Below are 19317 nucleotides of genomic sequence, written 5' to 3' on the forward strand. Positions count from 1 at the left end.
AGAATAACCAAACTATAATCGTTGCTTAAGTATTCAGCCCCTCTGTTTAGGCAAGCTTAAATTAGTTCATCTGTAAAATGTGGCTCAATAAATCACATAATAAGATACATGGCCTCACTCTGTGTGAAATAATAGGGGTTGACATGATTTTTGAATGACTAACCCTTCCTCTGTCCCCATACATACAGCATCTGTAAGGTTCCTCAGTCAAGTATTGCATTTCAAGCACAGATTCAACTACAAAAAGCCTTTTCAAAAGCCTCATAAAGAAGGGTAGATTGGTTAACAATAACAAATCAGACATTGAACATCTCTTTAAGCATGTTCACGTTAATAATTATGCTGTGGATTATGTATTAAACCACCCAGACACATAAAAAATATAGTTGTCCTTCTGATCTTAGCTGCAGGATAGGAATGCAACTGCTCAGGGATGTTACCATGAGGCCATTGGTAATTTTAAAACAGCTACAGAGTTCAATGGCTGTGATGGGATAAAACTGAGGCGGGATCAACAACAAGACTAACTGTTATGGTCAAAACATATTGGTGCAACAGTAGCTAAGATGGGGAGAGGTCTGTCCGTAATAAAGCGCCACTTTGCCTTCTGAACAACAATATCAACAAGGCAGGTCCTACAGGCCCTAGTTTTGTCGCACCTGAACTACTGTCCAGTCGTGTGGTCAGGTGCCAAAAAGAGCGACTTGGGATAATTACAACTGGCCCAAAACAGGGCAGCATGGCTGGCCCTTTAATGTACACGTAGAGCTAACATTAATAATATGCATGTCAATCTCTCATGGCTCAAAGTAGAGGAGAGACTGACTTCATCACTACTTGTTTTTGTAAGAAGTATTGACATGTTGAATGCACCGAGCTGTCTGTTTAAACTACTAGCACACAGCTTGTACACTCATACCCCACACGACATGCCACCAGAGGTCCCTTCACAGTCCCCAAGTCCAGAACAGACTATGGGAGGCGCACCGTACTACGTTGAGCCATGGCTACATGGAGCTCTATTCCACATCAAGTAAAGTAATAAAATCAGATTTAAACGCAAGTAATAAAATCAGATTTAAAAATCTTATAACAATATACCTTATGGAACAGAAAGGACTGTGAAGAGTCACACACACATGCACAAATACACACATACAAACATACATAACATGCACACTATACACACACGTACACAGTTGTGACCGGAGGGCACACACTTAATGTATTGTGAAATCTGTTGTAAAATGTATTTGAATGTTTCAAATGTTTATTATAATGTATCAAATGTATTAATTATAATGTATATAAAAAAAAATGTAATGCCTTAATTTTTGCTGAATAACAGGAAGAGTAGCTGCTGCCAAGGCATAATACATACAAATACAAATGACAGATTGAAAAGAAGAATACTAATATACAGATTACTAATATTTATATGGAACCAAGGGTGCTACTTGAAGCTCAGAAGGGGGCACAGGGACAAAGACATTTCAGAGGGTGTGTGGGGAGGGACTCATTGGATCACATGGTGGAGCATCATGCGTCGTTTCCATGGAGTTGTTTTTGCACGCTTGATGCTGATTGGTCAAAGGAAATACGGCTCTTGAAAACAACTAGCGCAACGATTGGCTTCTAGCTTTTCTGTTTTAACCAATGAAAATACTTGCTTTTTACAAACTGGAGCATGTTCAGGAAGTTTTGAGCTTGTCTTCTTCTCATGCCTCTTTTGTGTTGAAAACAGAGGAAAGTCTGGGATATATTAATTATTTTTTTCGAAAACATTTTGTGAAGCAAGTAAACAATTCTCTATTTTGAAGTGTGCATGTGAGTACAGTCAGATTTTCTCTCTTGTCACGGTCAGATACCCAGAGAGCAAGCTGCCCCTTCTCTCAGTAGCTCGCTTGAAGCTAGCAGCAACAGTACCGTTTAAATTGTTAAAAGTTTTGTGGTGTTTTCTAAGGGATTCGAATATTTCAGTGGGTTATTTGCTTTATACGACAGCTATTAAGCGAGTCATTAAACAATTCAACTAGCTAACTTATAGCAAAGCAATTAAGCAATGTGACAATGTGGTTGCTGTTTTTGTCTCTAAAAAGTATATGCTCTTGTCAACTGTGTTAGCTAGCATGCTGAATTATGTTAACTAACATTTGGTTCAGGGTTTGTTATTTACAGAATTCTGTTGAACCTCTCTGACTGAGCCAATGATGGATTCCTCTCCGATTCTGCGTCAGCATAGTCAGAACAAAATCCTGAAAAACCATTCAAGGTAACAACTAACGGTAACAACTAACGATTCAATTGTGCTTTATGTTGGCAGTCGCCGCTCCCTAATGATGCATGGCCACTGTTTATCAAGTACTGTTGATAAGCTAACCTGAATTAAAAACACTGTATACACTGCCTGGAAAGTATATATGTCTGTCTACATTGACTGTCAAACTCCAGTCCAAACAGAATGAAGATCAACAGAATGACAGCAGACCCCAAACCAGGTTCTAAACACCCGTCTGTACCCCACCCTTGCAAACACCCCTCTGTACCCCAACGACACCATTCCAAACGAGGGACTGAGAACAAGGTCCCAGCAGCAACCTCAGACAAAGACCCTAAGCCCCCTGTAAGACCACTGGGCATCAGCAGGCTGCCAGTGCTTGCTAAATCCCTGCCCCTTCAGACGCCCTCTGACTTCACCCAGTCACACAAGAGATGGGAGGAGAACTCTCTAGCGGTAAGAACTATAGATAGATTCTAAATGCATAACCCAATTATATTTATATGGTAAACCCATTGCTTCAAATGAAATATATCACTGATTCTGGTCTGATATTAATCCACATTTCTGCATTAAAAAGTATGTGCGATGGGGAGTCTAGATTGAAAGTGTTTCTTAACCAGGAATAGCCCTAACTTTGTTGAGAAACTGGCCCTGAATGTGTATCTTACTAGCATTACTGCCAGTGCTAAGGGATGTCATTTATATTTTTGTCCTTATCTGTTTTCCTAAAGGGTAAAGCAAAGAGGAAGAAGCCAAACACCAAGCCTGTACCTTTCAACTTCACCCATCCTAGAGACAACCGAATGGGGGCAACGAACCAGAGGAGGCCGCTGGTTGCTCAAACCACCCATCCTGAAAATACTTTTAGCACTGCTGCCAGCCATAAAACAAGACTCACAACGACAGCTAAACTACCCAGTTCCGTCCCACAAACTCATAACAAGGCCCGAACAAAGTCAACAGTAGATCTCGCTGCTCGACTCCCTACACTCGCACAACACTTGGCGGCCAGAAAAGAAGGTCCAGGGCTAGCAGGCATCTTGTCACATCACGATGGAGAAGAATGGAAGACTCATTGGTCCCAGGCTACCAGTGCTGCCACCTCCATGCCTTTGTCTCAACATCTGAAACCAAAGGCACAGTCTTCTTCAGACAATCCATTTCACGGATCTGGATCGGGACAGCTTGGTCTTTCCAGACCTCCCAGTTCATTTGGTCCTGGCTCAGGTCTTTCGTCCATTGCTTTCTCATTTAGCAGTGACTCCTCCACTACCTCAGCCAAGCCCACTGCCCTCAGTACGGAAGCCTGCAGGGGCCAATTGGACACGCTCAGCATCAAAGATCTTTCCGAGCCTGGCCAGTTATTAAGTAGCACCGCTGGTGAGTTCAGAGCTCATCATATAGCTGCAGTGTCATGGTGTTTGTTTTCTCTCTCCCTTGTCCCTAGATTTTCTATGTTTTTGTCATCTTTAGATTTATATTTAGTTTTTGAAATTGTGTTTCATTGTCCCTTGTGTGTGTGTGTGTGTGTTCCAGGGCGTGTGGAGGCCTTCTCTTCTGACCCCTTTGCCCTACGTAGTATCCTGCAGAATATCGGAGTCAATGCTGCTGGGGCTTCTATGTCTAGCCGTCCCTCTACAAAAGCCTATAACAACATGGTGAGTTGTCCTAGGGTTCCTTTACACAGCAGACCTGGTACTCTATTAGATTGAGAGACACAGGAGAGGAGTGCATCTTTGGTTATATACTGAACAAAAATATAAACTATCAAAAAATGTATATATAAATGTTCCATATGCACAAAACCCTTATCTCAAATTTTGTGCACAAATGTGTTTACATCCCTGTTAGTGAACATTTCTCCCTTGCCATGATAGTCCATCCAACTGGCATTTCAAGAAGCTGATTAAACAGCACGATTATTACACAGGTGCACCTTGTGCTGGGGGACAATAAAAGGCAACTCTAAAAGGGAGAGTTTGGGCTACCATTACCTGTCTGTAATGTTTAGCATTAGGATACTTATCGTTAGCAGTCCTTATAGCATAGGCATGTTCAGACACCCTGTCCTTGAGCCTTCTCTTAGTACGTCCTATGTAAAAGCACCCACGTGGCCACTTCAGCTTGTACACCACATATGTAGTGTTGCAGTTAACAAATGATTGAACTTTATAGGTTCCAGGTCCACACGTGTCCCTGAATCAACCATGTGTAGTTAACCAGTGATTATGATTGATTGTTTTTTATAAGATAAGTTTAATGCTAGCTAGCAACTTACCTTGGCTTACTGCATTTGCGTAACAGGCAGTCTCCTTGTGGAGTGCAACGAGAGAGAGGCAGGTCGTTATTGCGTTGGACTAGTTAACTGGAAGGTTGCAAGATTGAATCCCCGAGCTGACAAGGTGAAAATCTGTCTTTCTGCCCCTGAACGAGGCAGCGTTCCTAGGTCGTCATTGAAAGTAACAATGTGTTCTTAACTGACTTGCCTAGTTAAATAAAGATTAAATAAAGGTGTAAAAAAAAAATCTGCGCCCAAAAATACAGATTTCCGATTGTTATGAAAACTTGAAATCGGCCCTAATTAATCGGCCATTCCGATTAATCGGTCGAACTCTAGTAGCAGCAGCGTAGAAGGGTGAGAGACCTGACCCTGGTGAAATGTAAATGGTCTGGGTAGGCATTTGATTAGATGTTCAGGAGTCTTATGGCTTTGGGGTAGAAGCTGTTTAGAAGCCTTTTGGACTTGGCGCTCCGGTACCGCTTGCTGTGCGGCAGCAGAGAGAACAGTCCATGACTAGGATGGCTGGAGGATTTGACCATTTTTAGGACCTTCCTCTGACACTGCCTGGTATAGAGGTCCTGGATGGCAGGAAGCTTGGCCCCGGTGATGTTCTGGGCTGTACGCACTACCCTCTAGTGCCTTGCGGTCCGAGGTCGAGCAGGTGCCATATCGGGCATTGTTGCAACCCGTCAGGATGCTCTCGAAGGTGCAGCTGTTAAAGGATCTGAGGACCCATGCCAAATATTTTGTCGTGCCCTCTTTACGACTGTCTTGGTGTGCTTGGACCATGTTAGTTTGTTGGTGATTTGGACACCAAGGAACTTGAAGCTCTCAACCTGCTCCACACAGCCCCGTCGATGAGAATGTGGGTGTGCTCGGTCCTCCTCCTTTTCATGTAGTCCACAATCAACTCCTTTGTCTTGATCATGTTGAGGGAGAGGTTGTTTTCCTTGTACCACACGGTTAGGTCTCTGACCTCAGGCTTTATCATGGTTGTCGGTGATCAGGCCTACCACTGTTGTGTCATCTGCAAACTTAATGATGGTGTTGGAGTCGTGCCTGGCCGTGCAGTCATGAGTGAACAGGGAGTACAGGAGGGGACTGAGCATGCATCCCTGATAGGCCCCCGTGTTGATGATCAGCGTGGCGAATATGTTGTTAACTAACTTTAACACCTGGGCGAAGCCGTCAGGAAGTCCAGGATCCAGTTGCAGAGGGAGGTGTTTGGTCCCAGGGTCCTTAGCTTAGTGATGAGCTTTGAGGTGGTGTTGAACGCTGAGCTGTAGTCAATGAATTGTCTCAAATATGAAATTTCAGGATCTTTAAACTAAGGGCCACTGTATTGCCAGGTTTAAATGAGGAAATGTACAGTGCTTTGCAAAAGTATTCACCCCCTTGGCGTTTTTCCTATTTTGTTGCATTACAACCTGTAATTTAAATAGATTTTTATTTGGATTTCATGTAATGGACATACACAAAATTGTTCAAATTGCTGAAGTGAAATGAAAAAATGTACTTGTTTCAAAAAAAATGCACAAACCACTTGTGTTTCTTTATGTATTCACCCCCTTTGCTATGAAGCCCCTAAATAGGATCTGGTGCAACCAATTAACTTCAGAAGTCACATAATTAGTTAGATTACACACAGGTGGACCTTTTTTAAGTGTCACATGATCTGTCACATGATCTCAGTATATATACGCTTGTTCTGGAAGGCCCCCGAGTCTGCAACACCACTAAGCAAGGGGCACCACCAAGCAAGCAACACCATAAAGACCAATGAGTTCCCCAAAAAGGTCAGGGACAAAGTTGTGGAGAAGTACAGATCAGGGTTGGGTTATAAAAAAATAGCAGAAACTTTGAACATCCCACAGAGGACCATTCAATCCATTATTTAAAAAAAAATGGAAAGAATATGGCACCACAACAAACCTGCCAAGAGCGGGCCGCACACAAACTCACAGACCAGGCATGGAGGGCATTAATCAGAGAGTCAACAAAGAGACCAAAGATAACCTTGAAGGAGAAGCAAAGCTTCACAGTGGAGATTGGAGTATCTGTCAGATGAGACTAAAATATAGCTTTTTGCTCATCAAGGAAAGCGCTATGTCTGGCACAAACCCAACACCTCTCATCACCCCGAGAATACCATCCCCACAGTGAAGCATGGTGGTGGCAGCATCATGGTGGTGGCAGCATCATGCTGAGGAGATGTTTTTCATTGGCAGAGACTGGGAAACTGGTCAGGATTGATGGATGGTGCTAAATACAGGGAAATTCTTGAGGGAAACCTGTTTCAGTCTTTGAGATTTGAGACTGGGACAAAGGTTCACCTTCCAGCAGGACAATGACCCTAAACATACTGCTAAAGCAACACTCGGGTGGTTTAAGGGGAAACATATAAATGTCTTGGAATGGCCTAGACCTCAATCCAATTGAGAATCTGTGGTGTGACTTAAAGATTGCTGTGTACCAGCAGAAGCCATCCAACTTGAAGGAGCTGAAGCAGTTTTGCCTTAAAGAATGGGCAAAATCTCAGTGTTTAGATGTGCCAAGCTTATGGAGACATTCCCCAAGAGACATGCAGTTGTAATTGCTGCAAAGGGTGGCTCTACAAAGTATTGACTTGGGGGGTGAATAGTTATGCATGCTCAAGTTCTGTTTTTTTTTTGTTGTCTTGTTGGTTTCACAAGATAATTATATTTTGCATCTTCAAAGCGGTAGGCATGTTGTGTAAATCAAATGATACAAAGTCCCAAAAAATCAATTTTGATTCCAGGTTGTAAGGCAGCAAAATAGGAAAAATGCCAAGGGGGTGAATACTTTCGAAAGCCACTATTATTCTCCCTTCCTGTAAAGAGATATGTGGTTTATACATTTTTTTGTTATCCAATCTTAAGTTTAGTAGCAAGAGCTTGTGTACATTTTTTTTTTCCTTTTATGATATTGCATTTCTTTTGTGGTGTTCTATTCTCATTATGCCATGTTTGTCTTTGTATCTTGAATGTTTTTTATCCTCAAGTCTTTTTTTGCTTTATCAACTACATATGTTAATGAATTGAGTCACTTCCTGTGAGAGTTGGGTTATACAACAGTTTGTCCACCACTATTCTTTGTCACCCTGATGGAGGCTGCAAGGCATCGGTGGGTTTTATTCTTACCATACATTAGGCTTTTTTGTTTTTCCACTACATGAGTTACTTGATTTTGTTTGCACAAAGGCTGTTCCGCCATTGTTTACTATCCAGCATCAACTTATTTTTGTTCTATTAGATTGAGGTTGCCTGGCGCAATGGAACCAATAGAATAGTCAGTAATCAAACACTCAACGTATTTGAAAGAAAACAAATACCAATTGAAGTGAACCCAGATCTGCAGGGTACTTACTGACTGATGATCTTTCTGAGTTTGTGTGTCCAAAATCAGTCTGTGAACTAACTTGAAGTGATCTTTCCTCTGCAGCCCCAGAGAGTGTCCATCATGAAGAGTCAACAGAAGACTGTACCCTCTGCAGGTCAGTGGTAGTAGTACTGGACATTTCCAAGCTGCATATAACGGTTTATGTACTGCTGATATAAACTCAGCAAAAAAATAAATGTCCCTTTTTCAGGACCCTGTCTTTCAAAAGATAATTCGTAAAAATCCAAATAACTTCACAGATCTTCATTGTAAAGGGTTTAAACACTGTTTCCCATTCTTGTTCAATGAAACATAAACAATTAATTAACATGCACCTGTGGTACAGTCGTTAAGACACTAACAGCTTACGGTGGGCAATTAAGGTCACAGTTATGAAAACTTAGGACACTAAAGAGGCCAGTCTACTGACTCTGAAAAACACCAAAAGAAACATGACCAGGGTTCCTGCTCATCTGCGTGAACGTGCCTTAGGCATGCTGCAAGGAGGCATCAGGACTGCAAATGTGGCCAGGGCAATAAATTGCAATGTCCGTACTGTGAGACGCCTAAGACAGCGCTACAGGGAGACAGGATGGACAGCTGATCGTCCTCACAGTGGCAGACCACGTGTAACAACACCTGCACAGGATCGGTACACCCGAACATCACACCTGCGGGACAGGTAAAGGATGACAACAACAGCTGCCCAAGTTACACCAGGAACGAATAATCCTTCCATCAGTACCCAGACTGTCCGCAGTAGGCTGAGAGAGGCTGGGTTGAAGGCTTGTAAGCCTGTTGTAAATGCAGGTCCTCACCAGACATCAACCTCAACAACGTTGCCTATGGGCACAAACCCATCGTTGCTAGACCAGACAGGACTGACAAAAATGTCTCTTCACTGACGAGTCGCGGTTTTGTCTTACCAGGAGCGTTTATCGTCAAAAGAATGAGCGTTACACCGAGGCCTGTACTCTGGAGCGGGATCGATTTGGAGGTGGAGGGTCCGTCATGGTCTGGGGCGGTGTGTCACAGCATCATTGGATTTTGACCCCCCCCCCCCCCTTTTTTTTCAGGGACACAATATTCCATTTCTGTTAGTCACATGTCTGTGGAACTTGTTCAGTTTGTCTCAATTGTAGAATCTTATGTTCTTACAAATATTTACACATGTTAAGTTTGCTGAAAATAAACACAGTTGACAGTGAGGATGTTTCTTTTTTTGCTGAGTTTAGCATTGACATTGAAGGCTATTTCCGTGTGGAAATGTTGCATGTTGCACCCCTTTAAAAACACAATTTGCGCTGATCTGTTTAATTAGCCAGCCTATTCAAACTCCTACTCCAGCTCAATCTAAGGGCCTAGGATAGGCTAGCAAGTCTGTACACTTGAATGTGCTTGTTGTTGTTTATAGGTCCAGTAAGATCTATTCAGTTCTCCCCTGAGCCTTCAGCCCTCAACAGCATCCTTCAGAATGAAGGGGTCACCTACCCTCTGCAGCCCCAGAGAGTGTCTGTCATGAAGAGTCACCAGAAGATTGCAGCCTCGGCAGGTCAGTGGTAGTACTACTTGGACATGTTCCATCTTTGAACACGTTTTGAAGAACAAAGTGTAGAAATGCCTGCAATAGCTTACTACTGCTTCATTATCGTGATGCAAAAATATTCATTGTAAAGAAGCTTTCTAGCTTCAACCAGTGCTAAAAGAAAGAAAATAAGTTAAACTAACATGTCTCTAACCTTGTATGTGCTTGTGTTCCAGGTCCAGGACGGAGTGTCCCGTTCACCCCAGACCACACGGCCCTGAGGAGCATCCTGCAGAATGAAGGGGTGACAGCTGGGGGAATGCTGGGGGCCACACCACAACGCACCTCTGTCTGCCCCTCTGGCAGGGGAACCTCCATCTACACTGTGAGTTAATATTTTGATCGATAAATGTATTTAAAATGTATGATTTGATAATGCATATAAAGCCGCTCCAGTTAGGGTGACAACAACTTTATATGCATTTCAATTAAGATTTAAAAGTCATTGCCATAGTACTGCCTCATGTCCTTATTTCTCACGTCATGTCTCCTTAGTGCTGCATGAAACAGTCAGCCACAGTTTACTGATGATAATAGAGAGGCTTTAGGAATATAAACAGAATATTCACTGTGGTGCTTTACCTTTCCAGGCTCAGAGAGTACCTGTCACAAAGAGTTGCACTGAAGCATCTGGAGGACCTCTGGGTAAGTTATACTGAACAAAAATATAAACGCAACATTTAACAATTTCAAAGATTTTGCTCAGTTACAGTTCACAGACGGAAATCAGTCAATTTAGTAAAATTCTGTAGGCCCTAATCTATAGATTTTACATGACTGGGTCTGGGTGCAGCCATGGGTGGGCCTGGCAGGGCATAGGCCCACCCACTTGGTTGGATGTACCGCCAAATTCTTACAAATGACGTTGGAGGTGGCTTTTGGTAAAGTTCTCTGGCAACAGCTCTGTTGGACATTCCTGAAGTCAGCATGCCAATTGCATGCTCCCTCAACTAGAGACATCTGTGGCATTGTCTTGTGTGACAAAACTGCACATTTTAGAGTGGCCTTTTATTGTCCCCAGGACAAGGTTCACCTGTGTAATGATCTTTCTGTTTAATCAGCTTCTTGATATGCCACACCTGTCAGCTGGATGGATTATCTTGGCAAATGAGAATTGCTCACTAACAGGGATGTAAACAATTTTGTGCACAAAATTTGAGAGAAAGATGCTTTTTGTGGATATGGAACATTTCTGGGATCTTTTATTTCAGCTCATGAAAAATGGGACCAACACTACCTGTTGCGTTTTATATTTTTGTTCAGTATAGTTACAGTGCATTGGGAAAGTATTCAGACTTTTTCCACATTTTGTTACGTTACAGCCTTTTCCTCATCAATCTACACACAATATCCCGCAATGACAAAGCAAAAACGATTTAGACATTTTTGCAAATGTATTAAAATATAAAAACAGATGCCTTATTTACATAAGTATTCAGACCCTTTCCTCTTGAGACTTTAAATTGAGCACAGGTTCATCCTGTTTCCATTGATCATCCTTGAGATGTTTCTACAACTTGATTGGAGTCCACCTGAGGTAAATTCAAATGACTGGAAATTATTTGGAAAAGCACACACCTGTCTATATAAGGTCCCACAGTCGACAGTGCATGTCAGAGCAAAAACCAAAGCCATGAGGTCGAAGGAATTGTCCGTAAGCTCCGAGAACGAATTGTTGTCGAGGCACAGATCTGGGAAGGGTACCAAAACATTTTCTGCAGCATTGAAGAAGGTCCCCAAGAACACATTGTCCTCCATCATTCTTAAATGGAAACATTTATGGTCACTCTGACAGAGCTCCCGATTTCCTCTGTGGAGATGGGAGAACCTTCCAGAAGGACAACCATCTCAGCAACACTCTACCAATCAGGCCTTTATGGTAGAGTGGCCAGATGGAAGCCACTCCTCAGTAAAAGGCACATGACAGCACGCTTGGAGTTTGACAAAAGGCTCCTAAATGACTCTGACCATGAGAAAAAATATCTTTGGTCTGGATGCCAAGCGTTATGTTTGGATGAAACCTGTCCCCATCCCCACGGTGAAGCATGGTGGTGGCAGCATCATGCTGTGGGAATGTTTTTCAGTGGAGTGGCAGGAACTGGGAGACTAGTCAGGATTGAGGGAAAGATGAACAGAGAAAAGTAGAGAAATCCTTGATGAAAACCTGCTCAGGACTTCAGACTGGGGCGAAGGTTCACCTTCCAACAGGACAACAACCCTAAGCACACAGCCAAGATAACGCAGGAGTGGCTTCAGGACAAGTCTCTGAATGTTATAGAGTGGCCCGCACAGAGCCCGGACTTGAACCCGATCAAACATTTCTGGAGTCTTAAAATAGCTGTGCAGCATTGCTCCCCATACAACCTAACTCCCCAAATACAGGTGTGCCAAGCCTGTAGCGGCATACACAAGAAGACTAATCGCTGGCAAAGGTGCTTCAACAAAGCACTGAGTAAATGGTCTAAATACTTTGCTTTCTACAAACTTGTTTCGCTTTGTCATTTATGGGGAATTGTGTGTAGATCGATAAGGATTTTAAAAAAAATCAATTTTAGAATAAGGCTGTAAAGTAATAAAACCTGGAAAAAGTGAAGGTCTGAATAATTCCTGAATGCACTGTATATGCTACCGTTTCTATCGCCAGATATTCACCGGTTTGTCCCTCTCCTCTTGGGTCTGTGTTACTCAGGGGCCTTGAGGGAAAAATGTATTTGCTACGACTAATATGTGGTTGTCTTACCCAGCTATCTTAAGAGGAATGCACCAAATTGTAAGTCGCTCTGGATAAGAACGTCTGCTAAATGACACAAATGTAAATGTTAAAATGTTATGTCTGTCTTTATAACTTGATCTGAGCACAATACTACATACCTGGTTTGAGGAGTTAGCGAGGTATCTTTGGTCAACCGGTACCATCAATGTGGCTCACCTTTTAGCCAGGTACATTTCTATGTCAACGAATCCTTAAGGACTAACTTGCTCCAGGGCAGGCTAACTACATTTATCCTGAATGAAGTGTGAGCTGTGAGTTGAGGACCAATGAAATCCTATTCCCTCACTATCGCAAAGATTGCTTCATTATCCCATTCATTTATGGAACACAACTGATTGAGTATTCTCTTTTTTTTTTGTGTTAAATGTTAAAATTCCTATCACATTTAGTAATGACAGAATGCACGCACAGTAAAACTTTTATATGACAGTTACAAGCCTGCTAGAGTTAGCGGTCCTCTGAGGAGTATCCTATGAAGCAAGCTGGATCTCCTGAGGGTTTTCTAAAGCTAACCAGCGTCAGTTAGTTTCACATTCCAGCTCAGGCTTCCTCCTTAATACGACGGGGAATACTGCTTTTTGAAGTAGGATTGTTCTTGTGCCATCTTCATTGTATTACTTATCGTTAATGCCGTCTTTGGTGTGCTTATCAATGCACAAGCACCCCCCCCCCCCCCCCCCCCCCCACTTCTATCAATATTTGTATTACATTGCGTGAAGTTTAAAATGGATTCTGTCGTTACTAAATGTGTAATGTGATATATTTTAACAACTTTTTTTTTTGCACCGGAAAAACATTTGAGTAATAAAATATTGAATAATTAATCTTCCTCAAATGAAGGGGATGATGACGCAATCTTTGCAACAGGGAGTGAATCTGATTGGTCTTCAACTTGCGTTTGTCATTGCATTCAGGGTAAGTAGAGTTAGTTAGCCAGCCCCAGAGCAGGTTCGCTCTGAAGGATTAGTTTCCATAGACATGTACCTGGCTGAAACGTGAGCCACTTCCGCATGACCGTTTTTCTTTTAAATTGTATTTATTTATTTAATCCTGATTTGAACTCTTGAGTTGACCACAGTTGCTAACTCCTCAAACCTGCTTCGTAGGATACCCCTCTGCTCTGTCTCTGTGTTATGAAGTAGACTGTCGCTGTCCGTCTGTCAATATGATCTATCTGTCTGTCCCTCTCGTCAATGATGCCAGTCGGCCAGAAGTGGACACCCCAGCGGGTCCCTGACACCAGGCATCAGCCCATGGTAAGTATGTTACAGTGCACTTTCACTCGTATGTCCATGGTCTGTATGTAGAATATTTTTGATTTTGAACTGTCAACACTAAAGTGGCACCTTCTCAGCAAATGTTGCCCATGGTGGAATCAAACTGACAATCCTGATATTGCCAGCACCATAGATGCTCTAACTCACTGAGCCATCTTTTTTTCAGGGGAGGCACCTGTCTGCCCACCGGACCCCCTATGCATGCTCTCCTAGACTCTGGGGCCTCCAGGGCCACAACCGAGATCTGGAGACACAGAAGGAGGTGAGGACAAAGGCTTACTAATGGAATATATATATCCTACACCACATGACTGAATTAGGTTGCTAACGTCTATTTCATAATGTTGAGTCAGTTAAGTAATTGAGTGTGTGTTTGTGGCAGGAGGTTGTTCAGAGATTATTCAAGGAGACGGACCAAGAGGAGGATAGGATAGACAACGGGGAGCTGGACGAAGACCCTGCTGAGACCCGAGCTGACAAGGACCAAGATGAGGAGGAGAAAGAGCAAAATAACACGGGAAGAGGACTCCAGACCTTCTTTCAAGCCCCACACAGGGAATCTGTTATTTTCTTCTCAACGGGGAAGAAGCTGCTCAGAGCAGCTCCAGCACAAGAACAGGAAAGCCCTGTGGCTAGATTTCTGGAGCGAGGTGGGCCCCTGGAGCGAAGTGGGCTACTGGAGAAGTGTTGGCCTGGGGCCAGAGCTTCAGCACAGGGGACTGTCCTCGAGCTCCTGCTCCATCCAGTCAGACCCTCGTCTGGGCCAGAAGCTCTATCCACGGTTGCTACTGCAGCCGTAGCATCAGGTTTGACCAGGCTAGCCAACCCCTCAGCCTTTGTCCCCCTGAGTCATCCCAGAGGTAGGACTGCTGAGACAATTTACCTTTTGATACTCCTTGTAGCTGGGCTGACTCAGTAGAGTGGGCAGAATCCATTGATAGATAAACATGTGATGGTTCTTATCCCATTGATGCAAAAAGTGCTTAATAAATACATTTGATTGACTGACCTCGGTCCTCTGAATGTCTAACCAGTAGCCTGTGTCGTTGCAGGTAGTATCATCATCCCAAAGAGCGGCGCTCTGAGTTCTGCTGCAGCCTTGCTCCGCCGGCGCCTCCCCCCTCTGCAGGAGCTACGTCTGGATGAGGAGGTGGCTACCTACACCACCTCCCCAGCCCCTCCCTGCTCCTCCATTGCCACCTCCTCCGGGCCCATGCAGACCCGCTGTGGAAACCCTGTGGCAGCAGCCCTGTATCTGCAGGACTACACTGTGAGTTTGGTAGCATTGTTTAATTTACATATTAGTCCTACAGGCATTTAGCCCATCTATAGCATCGGTTTCTAAGATTCCTCCAGTAGCCGAGTGATGAACAAGACTTGGAAGGGTGGCGTCTTCAGACTTTCCTACCTATTGATGAGGATTCATGTTCATTGTCCAATAATCAGAAGAGCATCATTGATCATTTTGTGATAGTTCAAAGTAAATTGAAACTCTTTTCCTGTTCCTCCCTTCCTTTCTCCCCTTCAGAGTTTTCGGTCAATCATCTTGGACCCTTCGTCTGCTCTTTCCTCCCCCTGCTCCTCTCCTCTACAGGAGAGATGATGGCTTTTGCACTGAGAATGTTAATCTTTTTTTTTTGTATGGTCTTGTTTACTGATAAAACACTGTAAAAATTACGGATTGTTAAGCAAAGACTTGAAGGAGTGTATGTATGTACAGGTAACTGCTAAAATAAAGGAAACACCAACATAATGTGTACATTGGCATACTATAGATTCTACAAGTGTCTGGAACTCTGTTAGAAGATTGCAACACCATTCTTCCACGAGAAGTTCTATCATTTAGTATTTTGTTTTTGATGCTGGTGGAAAACGCAGTCTCAGATGCCACTCCAGAAGCTCCTAGAAGTTTTCAATTGTGCTGAGATCTGATGACTGAGATGGCGTATGGTTTACAGGTTCCACAAACCTTTCAGTGACCATTCATGCTCTGGATGGGGGCATTATCATCCTATGGGGGGGCATAGCCATGGTAGCCAAAATGATCTGCCCATAATGTTTAATGTGTATTCAGACCCCTTAACTTCTCCCACATTTTGTTATGTTACAGCCTTATTCTAAAATGTATTAAATCATTTTTTTCTCAATCTACACACAATACCCCATAATGACAAAGCAAAAACTGTTTTTTTGGAAAAATGTATTACAAATAAAAAAACATACCTTTATTTACATAAGTATTCAGCCCCTTTGCTATGAGACTTGAAATGAAGCTCAAGTGCATCCTGTTTCCATTAATCATCCATGAGATGTTCTACAACTTGATTAGAGTCCACCTGGGGTAAATTCAATTGATTGGACATGATTTGGAAAGGCACACAGGAATTGGCACACACAACTCTAAGGAATTGTCCTTAGAGCTCAGAGACAGCATTGTGTCCAGGCAGAGGTCTGAGGAAGGGTACTAAAAAAGTTATGCAGCATTGAAGGTCCCCAAGAACACAGTGGGTGCCATCATTCTTAAATGGAAGAAGTTTGGAACCACCAAGAGCTGGCTGCCCGGCCAAATTGAGCAGTCAGGTAGGTGACCAAGAACCTGGTGGTTACTCTGACAGTTCCTCTGTGGAGATGGGAGAACCTTCCAGAAGGACAACCATCTCTGCAGCCTCTGAGGTTCACCTTCCAACAGGAATACGACCCTAAGCACACAGCCCAGACAACACAGGAGTGGCTTCGGGACAAGTCTCTGAATATCCTTGAATGGCCCAGCTAGAGCCCGGACTTGAACCCGGGGTAGCCTAGTGGTTAGAGTGTTGGACTAGTAACCGAATGGTTGCAAGTTCAAATCCCCGAACTGACAAGGTACAAATCTGTGGTTCTGCCCCTGAACAGGCAGTTAACCCACTGTTCCTAGGCCGTCATTGAAAATGAGAATTTGTTCTTAACTGACTTGCCTAGTTAAATAAAGGTAAAATAAAAAAACATTTCTGGAGAGACCTGAAAATAGCTGTGCAGCAATGCTCCCCATCCAACCTGACAGAGTTTGAGAGGATCTGCAGATAATGGGAGAAACCCCCAAATACATGTGTGCCAACCTTGTAGTGTTATACCCAAGAAGCCTCAAGGCTGTAATTGCATAAATCCTTTTATTTTTGCCCGTATTTACAGTATCCAAGAATGTGACATTAGAAGTGTTTCATTCGAATCAAACAAAGAAAATGAATTGTCAAATCAATGTTGATATTTTCTAGACTACTGAACCCATTTGGACACTATTTGGAGTTTGTGGCTTGATCAATGTTACAAATATTTAAATTAAAAGATCTTCCGGAAATGATGAGGGGAATATGTCGATTTGATTCGAATTTTGATTGTAATTTTTCATAAAACTGGGTCAATATCGATGTCAGCATTGTTTCGTGTTAAACACTAAAGAAATGAGGCCGAAATCAGATTGTGTAGATTTCAGGACGTGTAAAACTCGTACTATGCATGTTTTGTGAGTTTTATTATGACATGGTCGTGAAGCCCGTTGGAACCTATACTTACTGAAATATAGTTTTTTTTAGGTTCTGATGCACAGTGTCAACTACAGCAATATCGCAGAGCCAGACTGCTTTTTAGGTTCTGATGCACAGTGTCAACTACAGCAATATCGCAGAGCCAGACTGCTTTTTAGGTTCTGATGCACAGTGTCAATCAACTACAGCAATCTCGCAGAGCCAGACTTGTGTCTCTTCATTTTTTAAACCAGTCTTATTTACAATGACGACCAAGAAGAGCCACGTTAAAATGTAAAGGTAATTTCAGATTGAGACGACGCTGCTTTTACCGTGAATGCAGTCCACGAAGGCGGGATCATTGCCTTTACATTTCAATCGAGCTATAACCTGAATTGAATCCAGCCCTATGTGTCAACTGCCTCTAGCGCTGTGTATGAAATTGCCATCTGGAATCTGAAGCCTTTAGCAGTATGACATTCCCTTTAACTGGGCTATACCGCATAACAGATGAATACCCTGGCCTGTGCTATCACTTCTGAAGAAGAGCAAGACTAGGGTCGCGTTCCAGACACCAGACACCTGTAAAGTAGTCACGCGACACACATTTACCAATTATTTAATGTTACGTCATCTACATTGCAGTCATATATTGATTCAGTTAGTAGCATGTAAAGCACAACATAAGTATTTGGGAGATTAGTGTGCGACTGCAATGTAGAACGCGACCTGTAGCGCATACCATTGGCTTTGGCAACTGTTCCGCTTGGCATGTTAAAATATTTCGTGTCTTCATCTGAACTTTTCTGCCCCACAACCTCATAACATATTACAATTTATAATGTGTGTCTACGGGTGATTGACAAATAACTTTAACATTCCCTGAATTTATACTGGGCCATACTAAAATTAAAGTATCTGTTTAGTGAAAATCTCACTTTTAATAGTGTATATTATGTTTACTCATCCTCATAATGTCGTTGACTCGTCTTATACTTGTATTTGTGGCCAAAGCATAAATTGGAGAGAAAAAGGGTTCAAACTATTTTTTAAAAACTTGTATGTCAAACTGGGCCCCGTTTCCCAAAAGCATCTTAAGGCTACGTTCATTGTTAGAGGTCTACTCGCAGAATTATTTGTAATGGCTGGTATACCGCCCACACATTATGTCGTTGGGGTATGCCCACACCATTCCAACACATAAAGGCTGCTTTTGAACATACTTAATTAAAACATTTTTGGAAGGAAAACAATTTCATGCATATTGTAATTATTTATAGGTCATATTTAACAGAAATCTGGAAACACTGGACAGTTACTTTAAACACAGTGTTTTCAGGAAGCAAGTCATCTCTTACCACAGCCACTGTATCTCTGACACTGGGGGTGGTGGAGACCAGCAAGACTATAGTATATGTAACACATACTGGATGAGGAACACATGATGATCACGTAAGCAATTCTCTACTGCTGGTTATCTGAAATGTACCCTGTCTGTTTCTGAAGCAGCAGGTTAATTAAAGGACACGTAGACAGGGGGTAGAGATGACCCAGCACACTGTCTGTGGCCCGTGTCTTTTGATTGCCACATTTATGTAGGTGGGCTTGTCTATCCCGGTCCCAGATCTGTTTGTGTGTCTTGCCAACTCCTAGGCAACGGCCATTGTCGTCACTTTGAAATGCATAAGCCTGGTCCTGATGTCAATTTTGACTTAATGGTGACTTACAGTTTCTATGTTATCATGGTTTTCTCATATCATCTGTGCTGGGTGTACCAAAACATAACAGACATGCAGTCTACTAGCAGTATCCTGATGTGGGTAGAGTCACATTTGTTATTTCTTTTTGAACACAGGGACCCTTCAAGGTCTCTGGTCTCAGAGATGAATGTATTATAATGTATTAGTTTTAAATGTTCACATTTTAATCCCTCAAGCATGTTTAAATGTAGCCTACATTCTATCATATGTTCTGTTACTGTGCCCTCTAGGAGGTGACAGTCACTGTGATGTATATTTAGTTCAGTCATGAGGTGTGTGTGTGTGGATGTGTTTAACTATACTTGTGGGGACCAGAATAGTAAACAAACAAAAATTGACCAACTAGAGACATTTTTCAGTCCTCGCAAGGTCAAATGTTATTTATAGAGGGTAAAAGTTAGGGTTATAGGAGCTAGGGTTAGGAATAGGTTAGGTGTGAGGGAAAGTAAGATTTTGAATGG

The 19317-nt window shown here is 42.6% G+C and overlaps 1 protein-coding gene across 3 annotated transcripts; it reads left to right on the forward strand.

Moving 5' to 3' along the window:
* Positions 1–1639: 1639 nt before the first annotated feature.
* Positions 1640–15351, forward strand: troap (trophinin associated protein). Of its 3 annotated transcripts, none has more exons than XM_036946800.1 (14): positions 1640–1827; positions 2163–2272; positions 2461–2734; positions 3013–3661; positions 3818–3939; positions 8025–8076; positions 9376–9513; positions 9723–9871; positions 10137–10191; positions 13514–13575; positions 13763–13858; positions 13979–14456; positions 14649–14866; positions 15125–15351. In XM_036946800.1, the coding sequence occupies exons 2-14, from the start codon at positions 2208–2210 to the stop codon at positions 15197–15199; spliced, it is 2433 nt and encodes an 810-aa protein (XP_036802695.1). In that variant the 5' UTR covers positions 1640–1827; positions 2163–2207; the 3' UTR covers positions 15200–15351. The 3 variants fall into 3 exon arrangements, with proteins under 3 accessions (XP_036802695.1, XP_036802694.1, XP_021421446.2); XM_036946799.1 differs by having other exon boundaries at positions 1641–1827; positions 2452–2734; XM_021565771.2 differs by having other exon boundaries at positions 1641–1827; positions 2452–2734; positions 13523–13575.
* Positions 15352–19317: the final 3966 nt, after the last annotated feature.

Source organism: Oncorhynchus mykiss, chromosome 16, assembly GCF_013265735.2.
Source record: "Oncorhynchus mykiss isolate Arlee chromosome 16, USDA_OmykA_1.1, whole genome shotgun sequence".
NCBI lineage: Eukaryota > Metazoa > Chordata > Actinopteri > Salmoniformes > Salmonidae > Oncorhynchus > Oncorhynchus mykiss.